The following is a 12514-nucleotide window of genomic DNA, read 5'->3' as shown; positions in this document are numbered from 1 at the left end:
AGTGTAATTATTTAATCTGAATACACACATTTTCTATTCCTCTCACCAGATGAGTTCTTCAGTGGTATGTTGCTCCTCATCTATTCTTTCCAAATAACGGCAAAAATAGAAACTGAATCACTATTTTTAGTATCATTTGGATGGTATGTTTATTCTTAACACTTCGAAATCAACAACTGACTAGTACGTTGGTGAGAATTGTTAAAGCCGATTTTTGGGCTGATGTAATGTTAGTGCCATGGGAGTACCACGTACAACTTTGTATCATAGTTCAAAGTTCACCTACATATATAAATCTAACATCGGTGCGGTGCTTTGTCGAATGCACTCCGATGAGAAAGTAAGAACTTAAGATTGGAGCAATGGATGTGGAGCAAACTATATTTGAAATGTAAAAATCTTAGTGAGAATCTACTTGAGAGAGTGTGTGTCAAATTTGCGTAAGGGTTCGAGTAAGAATTCTCGCTTACATGGATTAGGGTTTCCATAAAGTTTTTATATGGAGAGAGTGTGTGTGAGTGACTGAAAGAAGCCAACAAAGAGGTGTCGGAACCTCTCGTGGCATTCTCTATCCTTCTCTTGTCGTTTCAGAGTGATCCAGTGTAATCGCCTAACACCAAGCCAGAGGCTCCACTGGGTGAGTTTGTCAGTACCTCTAACTACAATCGAGCAGATATAGTGTGCTCGGCTTCCCCTTTTTCGAACACTCACATTGGTCTAGTGGCCTTTGCACGTCCTCTTTTCCAGTCAGTGGAGTCCTGCGTGTTGACATTGGGAGCTTCCACATGACACTCCAAACTGACCCTTCAACAATGGCCACACTTCTCTCATAAAACCCTTCTTGTTGGCCGAGGGAGAAGTAACAAGGCTTCAGTGTTCGAGCGACACATGTTGCGTTAGTATGGACACGTCACTAGCATTCCACACAGGGAGTTGTGACATCGCTCGTCACGGCATCATGTCTGTCTTCGACATGATGGCCCTGTTGCTGGTGTATCTTTTTGTCAGATCTTGTCAATTCAAGCAAAAAGGTTTGCATATCAGAATTTTTGTTCCTACACTGTCCATTGACTCCTTCATCTAATGGCTAGCAGGGAGGCGAACTCTAGCTTTAAAATATAGAGGGAGGGGGCCCACCAACCATTACTTCGAATATCAAATTTGTTCCTCGTTTCTTTCTTCACACGCACCACATTCTATCGTATTCTTCCATCATGAACTACCAACAAGCTCAATGTGCTACGTCCGAGAGGAGATGAGCCCTGGCCAGGGTTGTCGTGACCACACCTAGGATCAAGGCAAAGAATCTTCCATCGAGCCTAACGTAGGGAGACATCGATGAATTCTAGGATGAATATTGCATCCTTGGAATTGTTCTGATGCGTTTTCCTACTCTCGATGAAAGGATTGACTCTCCCTCTGCTAGATGGGTAACTCTATCAGCAAGCGTTCGTGCACATATTGAGGTTCATGCTTCACCCCTCCATCTAGGAATTTTTGTTTGAAGTTTGCATAGGACCCCAGCAAAACCAACTCCCAATGGATGGAATATAGAATATAGACTTCTTGTCTCTTTTCGGTTTCTTGGATAGGGTTACCCCTTGAGACCTATTGTGGCGGTTGGGACCTAAAGAGATTTTATATCGCTCCTTGATTTTAGGGCAACAAGCAGTAATTGTACAGACGTGGGCAATTTCCGTGTGAAATAAAAAGTTACTAGACTACCAAGATATGTCTGCAGCAAGCAATGCTCCAGAATGGGATGTCATTGCTTTTCATGCTTCTAGATTTCTTCACAAAAGGCCCAAATATAGTAGGAATCAGCCATAATTGAGAAGCATTCAACAAAACAAGGATTGCAGCCCGAGGTGGAGGAACTTAAGGACTATCTTTGATTGCTTGTTGTACAGGCAATTGCCTCCACCCATTTAGAGACATAATACACAGCTAACAACATGAATGTAGGTGTGGTGCCCATTCAACAAAACAAGAATTTCAACTAGAGGGTAGGAAATATTTCAAGGAAAGTCGAGATGCGCATTTCCTACATTTTAGAGGTTAAGTTGTTTGATGTTTGGGGAATGGACTTCATGGGACCATTCTCACCATCACACAAGCATGGTCTATAGAGGAATGGGTTATTCCAATAATAAACTTACAGTCATGGAAGAACCTCTTCAATTATTGCTGGTTCAATTCACTTGACCAAATTCCACATTCTAAGTAGATTGCATAGTTTAAACACTAGGGTTCTTCCTCTTCATTTATTTGCTGGATTGCTAGAAGCTGTTCTGGAAAGGTTTGTTGGTCCACATTGTCTGCTCCAACAAGTCTTGATAGGTAACATGGTACCAGGTTTTAGAACCTTTCTTATCCTTGATTTAAATGTCAAACTTCTGTAAAAGTTGGATTCATTAGATAAGACGAGGTTTAGATTCGTTTTTCGCTATGAGGTATTTAATGGTTGCATGATATGTGTGAGGGTATTTTCGTAAGTTTGAAAAAAAAATAAAAAAAATTGGGAAATTGAAAAAAAAAGGGGCTTGTGTGTGAGTTGTGGAAGGGAACACGTGGAAAGGAGAAAAAAAAAGAACAGAAAAGAAAGAAATTCGAAATGGAAGGGGTTTTGGAGAAGAAAACAGAGAGGGGGAGCGAGGGCTCAAAAAGATGGATAACTCAAGGTTGCTGAAAGGGAAGAAGAAGAAGCGTTGTGATTTTAGAGCCAAAAGTTGAAATTTGGTAAGTTTTCTAGAGATTTAATAAGGAAACCCATGGAAGTATGGAACTCTTTAAGATTAGTATTTGTGGGTTTTCTTCTTAAGGAAATTCCTGGGTTTTGTGGGTATTATGCTCTGTTCATTCATCTCCCCGACTTCCTATGGGCATGGTTGAGAACAAAGTGTGATTTTCTGGTATTTGACTATTAAAAGAAAATAAGATTTTTTTTCTTTGTGGTTTACTCAAAATATGAAAGTTGTTTGAGAAATTGGTGATGTTATGTTGATTCAAGAATTGAGAGTTTATGGTTTCAGTGAGCTGTGAGGATGAGTTTGCTGGCAAGGAAAAAGGTAAGGTGAGAAATATAATTTTAGAGACTTGGGAAGAAGAAGTTGCAAAAAGAAAAAGAGAGGAAAAAAAAACAGAAGTTGGGACGAAGGAGGAAGATAATTGGTGTTGAAGAGAGAGAAAGAAATCAAGAAGAGAGTTAATTGATAAAATAAGATAAAAATAATAATAATAAAAGGAAAGGGTATATTTGCGTGAGATGGAGTGTGAGAAAGAGAAATTGAATGGGTTTGGTAGGACCCACTTGTAAGAAGGAAAAGTAGTGAGTTTTAATGAAGAGGGAGAGAGTGAGTAAATTGGGTAATAGGATTATTTTGAAGTTACTATGATTAAAGTTTGAATTAAGTTATGTTGAAATTGGAAATAAGTGAGTTAAATTGGTTTTGAATCGATATTTCAGGTCATACAAGAACTGGAGCAGCGTACCAACCAAATACACCTCGTTCATAGGCTTTGTGAGTGGTTATTTTACTAAATATTTTAAGATATCTATTATAGAACTTCAAGAAAAAAAAATATTACGTATGTTTGATTATTTCTGTTGAGAATTTCTGAGAAACTGTTGGGTTTACTGAATATGATTAGAAAGAAATATGTTTAGAAGTGATTTGTGAAAGAAATGTTCTTAAAAAGAAAGAAAAAAGAATTTGTAGAAGTGTTTATGAGATTGAGAATTTTCTGAGAGTCGTTTTCAAACTACCATATTGTTGTATCCAGGTGATTACCCGTATGCTATGTGAATGTGTTTCTATAGTATACCAAGAAATAGAAGGTCTTTGGGACCATTTTACTCCGCGCGTTGAGAGAAATATTCTGCTGTGTATATTGAGATTACTCTATGCCAGTGGACCAGAAATATAATTATTCTGCTGTGCGTATTGAGATTACTTTGCGCTAGTAGATTAGAATAGAATGTGGATACATATATGGTGTTGAGTTTCCTTAATCTGTTTTAGGTTTGAAAGAAGATATTTGATATGTATTTTAGAAAATGTTTTTAGGAAGTATATGTTGTTACAAGTTATGCTCAGAAAATTACTGAATTTTAGTTGCTCAAGTTATATGAAGTTTTAACGAGAATGTTTATTATTTCAGCTTTATGAAGCTCGTCTTAAGAATTGAAATTTCAGCTGTTTTTATGGAATAAGTTTTACGAAATTATTTTCTTAATAAAATGCCACTCACTGAGCTTCCTAGCTCACTGTTTATCATTGTTTTTCTCCTCCAGGCTGCACCTGAGTTTCATAGAGACTTGCCGACCGGTTTCTGCCACTCATCGTCTCTGAAATTTGCTTATTATTTTGTATGTACATCTAGAATGACTTATACTGAAATAGTTGTACCTTTTGTGATTGTACAACATGTTTAGGAGTCGTGGCCGAGTAGTTATTTTTGTGATGAATTATGTTACACTTTATGTTTTATATATTGAAGAATAATCTAAATTAGTTTTAGAAACTTAGAAAGAAGTTGACTATAGACTTGGTAGGTGGTTGAAGGTCTGTAGTCGGCACGACTTGTCCTATAGTTAGTAGGTGTTTAGGGCGGGTCGTGTCAGTTTGGTATCAGAGCAAAAGGAAGATCCTGTATAACATGAATAGAAGATGCATTAATGGTTTATGTTATAATTGTGTGATATGCATGTCATTTTATTTTATTATGTGATGGCAGAACATGGAGGTTTAAAGAATTTGAAACTCAACAGGTCCCTGGTAAGCAGAATACAATGGCAGAAGACGTAGTTGGTGAGTCTAGGCACCGTCCTGTAGATTCACAGGAGGATATAGTTGATCAGGATGAACGTGTAATGGCAAGAATTGCTGCGTTGGGAGTAAGAATGTTGAGGAGGGATCCCGAGAAAGACTTTAAGATCGAGCGACTCACAGCTTTAGGGGCTACTGATTTCTCTGGGACGGCAGATCCAACTAACGCGAAATCGTGGATGAAAAAAATAGAAAAATGTTTTAATGTGATGGGTTGTCCAGAAGATAGAAAAGTCAGACTGGCTACATTTTTGCTAGAAGGAGGAGCTGGTGAGTGGTGGGAGTCAGTTATAGCGAGACAACCTGAAGCTGAAAAATTAAGCTGGAAAGAATTCAAAAATTTGTTTAATGAAGCATACTACCCACGATCCTACAGAGATACAAAAAGAAATCAGTTCTTGAAGCTAGTACAGGGGTCGATGATGGTAGCAGAATATCAGAAAAATATGTAGAACTTTCAAAGTATGCCACCACTATCATTAAAGATGAGACTCATCGATGTAGACGGTTTGAGGATGGATTGCATGAGGAGATTTGAAGCTGTACTACTGCATCTGGGTGGCAGGAATTTGGACCCTTGGTGGAAGCTGCAGCAAGGGTTGAGAAGAGTTTGTTGGACAAGAAAAATCAGAGCGAAGTGTCAAAGAATGTGCGTGGTACTTTTTCTAGCTCTACCAGTTCTTCGAGTGGTAGACATTTTCGAGATAGTAGTAGGGGATTTACGCCTGGAGTGTCGGGTCGAGAGAGTTTTAAACCTAGATATCGAGGATCACAAAATTTTAGAGTGAATGTAAATTTTCCTCAACAGACTACGAGTGGCTCGAGTCAGTATAGAAGACCTTCAGGTAGTCAGAAATCCGGGCAACAAGCGGAGTCTGCTTCTAGTTATACTAGATATCCTATATGCAAGAATTGTGGTAAGTCGCATAGGGGTGAACGCCTTTGGAGGGCGAGTATCGTTTGTTATAACTGTGGGCAAGCAGGTCATATGAAAAGAGAATGTCCTCAGTTGTGGCAGGAAGGTAATGCGTCCCAAGGAGCTTCCTCAAGATCGACGGTACAGGGGCGTTCAGATTCACAAGCAAAACCTTTGAGTGAGAGGCAACAAAATACAGGAAATTCTAGTGGCGTTAAATTGAAAGGTCAGGTAGGCAGACCACGTGGTCAGGGAATGATATTTGCGATGACGCAGCATGAGGCTGACCAACTGCCAAATGTAGTTACAGGTACGTTGAATATCTTCGATAAAAATGCTCATGTTTTATTCGATCCGGGTGCTACACATTCATTTTTTTCTATCATGTTCTCTGTTGGGTTAGATAGAAAGTTAGAACCCTTACCTAGTGAATTGGTAGTAGCTACACCGGGTGGTATCTCTTTGATAGCAGACAGTGTGTATCGTGATTGCATGATTGTTTTGGGTGGTAGGCAATTTAATGTGGATTTGGTCCCATTGAATATTCGTGAGTTTGATGTTTTTTTAGGAATGGATTTCCTGTTCACACATCATGCATCGATTGACTGTTATCAGAAGGAAGTTATATTTAAACGGCCAGGGGGGCTAAGATTATCTATAGAGGTGAAAGAAAAATTCGTCCAGCATGTGTAATATTTGCAATGAAGGCTAGTAAATTGTTGAATAAGGGGTGTACAGCATACTTAGCGTATATTGTTGATCAGCGGATTGAAAAAGGGAAGCTTGAAGATATACCAGTTGTGCGAGAATTTCCAGACGTATTTCCAGATGATTTATCTGGGTTGCCACCTGATCGGGAGGTTGAGTTTGTGCTTGATTTAATACCAGGTACTGCTCCGATATCTCAAGCACCATACAGAATGGCTCCTACAGAATTAAAAGAATTGAAGAAACAGTTGCAGGAATTAGTTGACAAAGGTTACATTAGACCTAGTGTGTCACCGTGGGGTGCGCCAGTGTTATTTGTGAAAAAGAAAGATTGTACTCTGAGGTTGTGTATTGATTATAGACAACTGAATAAGGTAACGATACGAAACAGATATCCATTGCCTCGAATAGATGATTTGTTTGATCAGCTTAAAGGTGCTGCAGTGTTCTCAAAGATTGATTTGCGATCCGAATATCATCAGTTAAAGGTAAGAGAAGCAGATGTGTCGAAAACTGCATTTAGAACACGATATGGGCATTACGAGTTCCTAGTTATGCCTTTTGGGTTGACGAACGCACCAGCAGCATTTATGGATCTTATGAATAGAGTATTTCATCCGTACCTAGACCGATTTGTAATTGTGTTCATTGATGATATACTAGTGTTTTCCGGCAGCCAGAGCGAGCATGTAGAGCATCTTAGAATGGTGCTACAGACGTTACGTGATAGGAAGTTGTATGCCAAATTTAGCAAATGTGAATTTTTGCTTGATCATGTGATGTTTTTGGGCCATGTTGTCTCTGCAGAAGGTATTTATGTTGATCCACAGAAAATTGAAGCAGTATTGAAATGGGAACAGCCTACTACTGTTACAGAAGTTCGTAGTTTCCTCGGTTTGGCAGGATGTTATCGCCGATTTGTTGAGGGATTTTCGAAGATAGCACTTCCTTTAACTAATTTGACTATGAAGAATTCAAAATTTGTGTGGACAGAAAAGTGTGAGCAGAGCTTCCAAGAGTTGAAGAAGAGATTAGTTTCTGTGCCTATATTAGCACTTCCGACACCTGGAACAGAATTTGATGTTTATAGTGATGCTTCTCATCAGGGTCTAGGGTGTGTTTTGATGCAGAATGGGAAAGTAATAGCTTATGCGTCGAGAGAGTTGAGAAAGCATGAATGTAATTACCCGACCAACGATCTAGAATTGGCTGCTGTAGTTTTGGCATTGAAAGTTTAGAGACATTACTTGTTTGGTAAAAAATGTCATATTTATACAGATCACAAAATTCTTAAATATATTTTTGATCAGAAAGAGTTGAATTTACGACAGATAAGGTGGCTTGAGTTGATAAAAGATTACGATTGTACTATTGAGTATCGTCCAGGGAAGGCTAATGTTGTAGTCGATGCTTTAAGCAGGAAGCCTCGTGGTTTAAAAGATTCACCAAGGGCAGTTAGTTCTTCTTTATTGGGTGAGTTGAGGCGTCTGAATGCAAAAGTAGAAGTAAATGACAGAGGTGCCTTATTGGCTCATTTCCAGGTAAGACCTACTTTGATTAATAGAATCGTAACGACTCAGCTTGATGATCCAGTACTGAGTAAGATAAAAGAAGAAGTAAAAAGCAGTCTGTGAGTAGATTATACAGTGAGAGATGATGGAGCTCTAGTTAGATATGATCGATTGTGTGTTCCTAATAATTTGAACTTGAAAAATGAAATGTTAGAAGAAGCTCATAATTCAATTTATGCTATGCATCCAGGAAGTACAAAAATGTATCGAGCATTGAAAGAGCACTACTGGTGGCCAGGTATGAAGAGAGAAATAGCAGAATATGTATCTAGATGTTTGATTTGCCAGCAAGTGAAACCGATACGTCAGAAGGTCGCAGCACCCTTGATTTCACTTCCTATTCTGGAATGGAAATGGGAGCATGTTACGACGGATTTTCTGTTTGGACTTCCTCGTACCTTGAGTGGTTATGATGGTATCTGGTTGATAGTAGACAGGTTGACTAAAACTGCTCGATTTTTACCAATTAAAATCAATGATATGCTTGATAAGCTAGCTAAGTTATATGTTGATGAAATAGTTAGCTCATATGGGACTCCTGTATCTATTGTTTCAGATAGAGATACCAGATTTACTTCTAAGTTCTTGCCTAGTTTACAGCAAGCTTTAGGTACTAAATTATATTTTAGTACGGCTTTTCATCCTCAGACAGATGGGCAGTCAGAGAGAACGATCCAAACTCTGGAGGATATGTTACGAGCTTGTGTTTTACAGTTCAAGGGTAGTTGGGATACTCATTTGCCTCTCATGGAATTTGCTTATAATAATAGTTATCATTCTAGTATACAGATGGCTCCGTTTGAAGCATTGTATGGCAGAAAATGTCGAACTCCAGTTTGTTGGGATGAGGTTGGAGAAAGAAAGTTATTGGGACCTGAGCTTGTTCAGATTACTACTGACAAGGTAAAGATAATTAGAGAGAATCTGAAAGTAGCACAAGATAGACAGAAGAGTTATGCTAATAAACATCGAAAAGATCTTGAATTTTCAGTAGGTGATAAAGTTTTTCTTCGTTTGTCACCGTGGAAGGGTGTTCAGAGATTTGGCCTAAAAGGAAAGTTGAGTCCTAGATATATTGGTCCATATGAGATTCTTGAGCGTGTAGGGCCAGTAGCGTATCGTTTAGCACTGCCTATGGAGCTTTCCAGGATTCATGATGTATTTCATGTTTCTATGTTGCGTAAGTACGTACCCGACCCATCGCATATTCTTGAATCGCAGCCAGTGCAGTTAAGTGAGAATTTGTCATATGAAGAGAAGCCAGTGCAAATTTTGGATATAAAAGAACATGTGTTGCGAAACAAGACTATTCCGTTAGTTAAAGTTTTGTGGAGGAATCATGCAGTAGAAGAGGCAACATAGGAAAGTGAGGATCAGATGCATACTCAATACCCTCGTCTATTTCCTTAATTGTTCTGATTGAATTTCGAGGACGAAATTCATAAAAGAAGGTAATATTTTGTAAGGGTATTTTCGTAAGTTTGAAAAGAAAATAAAAAAAATTGGGAAATTGAAAAAAATGGGGGCTTGTGTGTGAGCTGTGGAAGGGAACACGTGGAAAAGAAAAAAAAGAACAGAAAAGAAAGAAATTCGAAATGGAAAGGGTTTTGGAGAAGAAAACAGAGAGGGGGAGCGAGGGCTGAAAAAGATGGATAACTCAAGGTTCTTGAAAGGGAAGAAGAAGAAGCGTTGTGATTTTAGAGCCAAAAGTTGAAATTTGGTAAGTTTTCTAGAGATTTAATAAGGAAACCCATGGAAGTATGGAACTCTTTAAGATTAGTATTTGTGGGTTTTCTTCTTAAGGAAATTCCTGGGTTTTGTGGGTATTATGCTCTGTTCATTCATCTCCCCGACTTCCTATGGGCATGGTTGAGAACAAAGTGTGATTTTCTGGTATTTGACTATTAAAAGAAAATAAGATTTTTTTTCTTTGTGGTTTACTCAAAATATGAAAGTTGTTTGAAAAATTGGTGATGTTATGTTGATTCAAGAATTGAGAGTTTATGGTTTCAGTGAGCTATGAGGATGAGTTTGCTGGCAAGGAAAAAGGTAAGGTGAGAAATATAATTTTAGAGACTTGGGAAGAAGAAGTTGCAAAGAGAAAAAGAGAGGAAAAAAAACAGAAGTTGGGACGAAGGAGAAAGATAATTGGTGTTGAAGAGAGATAAAGAAATCAAGAAGAGAGTTAATTGATAAAATAAGATAAAAATAATAATAAATAAAAGGAAATGGTTTATTTGAGATGGAGTGTGAGAAAGAGGAATTGAATGGGTTTGGTGGGACCCACTTGTAACAAGGAAAAGTAGTGAGTTTTAATGAAGAGGGAGGGAGTGAGGAAATTGGGTAATAGGATTATTTTGAAGTTATTATGATTGAAGTTTGAATTAAGTTATGTTGAAATTGAAATAAGTGAGTTAAATTGGTTTTGAATCGATATTTCAGGTCATACAGGAATTGGAGCAGCGTACCAACCAAATTCACCTCGTTCATAGGCTTTGTGAGTGATTATTTTACTAAATATTTTAAGATATCTATTAAAGAACTTCAAGAAAAAAAATATTACGTATGTTTGATTATTTATGTTGAGAATTTATGAGAAACTGTTGTGTTTACTGAATATGATTAGAAAGAAATATGTTTAGAAGTGATTTGTGAAAGAAATGTTCTTAAAAAGAAAGAAAAAAGAATTTTTAGAATGTTTTTATGAGATTGAGAATTTTCTGAGAGTCGTTTTCAAACCACGATATTGTTGTATTCAGGTGATTACCTCTATTCTATGTGAATGTGTTTCTATAGTATACCAAGTAATAGAAGGTCTTTGGGACCATTTTACTCCGCGCGTTGAGAGAAATATTCTGCTGTGTATATTGAGATTACTCTATTCCAGTGGACTAGAAATAGAATTATTCTGCTGTGCGTATTGAGATTACTCTGCGCTAGTAGACCAGAATAGAATGTGGATACATATATGGTGTTGAGTTTCCTTAATCTGTTTTAGGTTTGAAAGAAGATATTTGATATGTATTTCAGAAAGTGTTTTTAGGAAGTATATGTTATTACAAGTTATGCTCAGAAAATTACTGAATTTTAGTTGCTCAAGTTATATGAAGTTTTAACGAGAATGTTTATTTTTCTGCTTTATGAAGCTCGTCTTAAGAATTGAAATTTCAGTTCTTTTTATGGAATAAGTTTTACAAAATTATTTTCTTAATAAAATGTCACTCACTGAGCTTCCTAGCTCACTGTTTATCATTGTTTTTCTCCCCCAGGCTGCACCTGAGTTTCATAGAGACTTGCCGACCAGTTTCTGCCACTCACCGTCTCTGAATTTGCATATCATTTTGTATGTACATCTAGAATGACTTATACTGGAATAGTTGTACCTTTTGTGATTGTACAACATGTTTAGGAGTCGTGGCCGAGTAGTTATTTTTGTGATGAATTATGTTACACTTTTTGTTTTATATATTGAAGAATAATCTAAATTAGTTTTAGAAACTTAGAAAGAAGTTGACTATAGACTTGGTAGATGGTTGAAGGTCTGTAGTCGGCACGACTTGTCCTATAGTTAGTAGGTGTTTAGGGCGGGTCGTGTCAATATGTGTATACTACAACTTGTTTGCCCACCAAATATGCTCTAAACTTCTCAAAAGCAAACACCAGTGCTAGCAGCTCCTTCTCTATCATTTTGTAATATGTGACTCCATCAACGTCTTACTAGCATAGTAAATTGGATGGGAAACTGTAACGACCCAAATTTTTGGAATTAGACTAACTAGGGACGCTACTACATGCATGCTTTCAACATTTTAAATTGTTTAAAAATAAAAATAAAAACTAAAATACTATAGCGAAAATACAATAACTTGCAAATAGTTATAAACCTTTATTTGGGATCCCAATCAACAAAAAAAAAAACCAAGTAGTTTCTAAAAAGGAAAAATAAATAATGACTAAAAGAAAAGCAATATATCCAAATCCTTCAAATAAAACATTTGAAACATAAGTCGACTTGGAATGCGAAAGGAAAAATTATGCTAACGCAATCCCCATGACGCACTCAACAAACAACTCATCAGTCGCCTCATAGGTTCTTGCCATTACCTAAAAGAAAAGATTTTAGGGAAAAAAACTACTCAGTAAGTAACCCAACTAATAGAGTCAGACATGCATGCACACACATAACTTCTATCATTTAATAACATAACCATGTGGGACATAAATTTTTATCGATCAATATAATTTTCCTTTTCTTTTTCCCTTTTTGGTAAATGTGACAATTAACACATTTCTTAATAGACAATACCAACTCCATTATGGTACATAGTGGGTTTCTTGGGAGACTCTACCCCACCTGATGGTAGTTGACACCTAGTTAGCAGAGTCAAGTCTGACCCACCTAGGTCCTCAATTTCAGTCTAGTCTATGCACATATATTTTAAAGAAATTACGGAAGAGTAGTTGCCACAAACTTTTATGTATATAAAAAA

General features: G+C 37.3%; 1 protein-coding gene across 1 annotated transcript; it reads left to right on the top strand.

The window, feature by feature from the left end:
• The first annotated feature begins 4792 nt into the window (after positions 1 to 4792).
• On the top strand, positions 4793 to 8087 carry LOC148210399 (uncharacterized). The gene is given in 4 exon segments (XM_088126309.1): positions 4793 to 5254; positions 5395 to 6385; positions 6388 to 7667; positions 7764 to 8087. Coding segments are annotated over 4 exon segments (3057 nt in total).
• The last annotated feature ends 4427 nt before the right edge of the window (positions 8088 to 12514 follow it).

This window comes from Momordica charantia, assembly GCF_013281855.1.
Source record: "Momordica charantia cultivar OHB3-1 chromosome 7 unlocalized genomic scaffold, Mcharantia_2.0 BLBB01000007.1, whole genome shotgun sequence".
NCBI lineage: Eukaryota > Viridiplantae > Streptophyta > Magnoliopsida > Cucurbitales > Cucurbitaceae > Momordica > Momordica charantia.
This window is presented reverse-complemented; position numbering and strand designations above follow the sequence as displayed.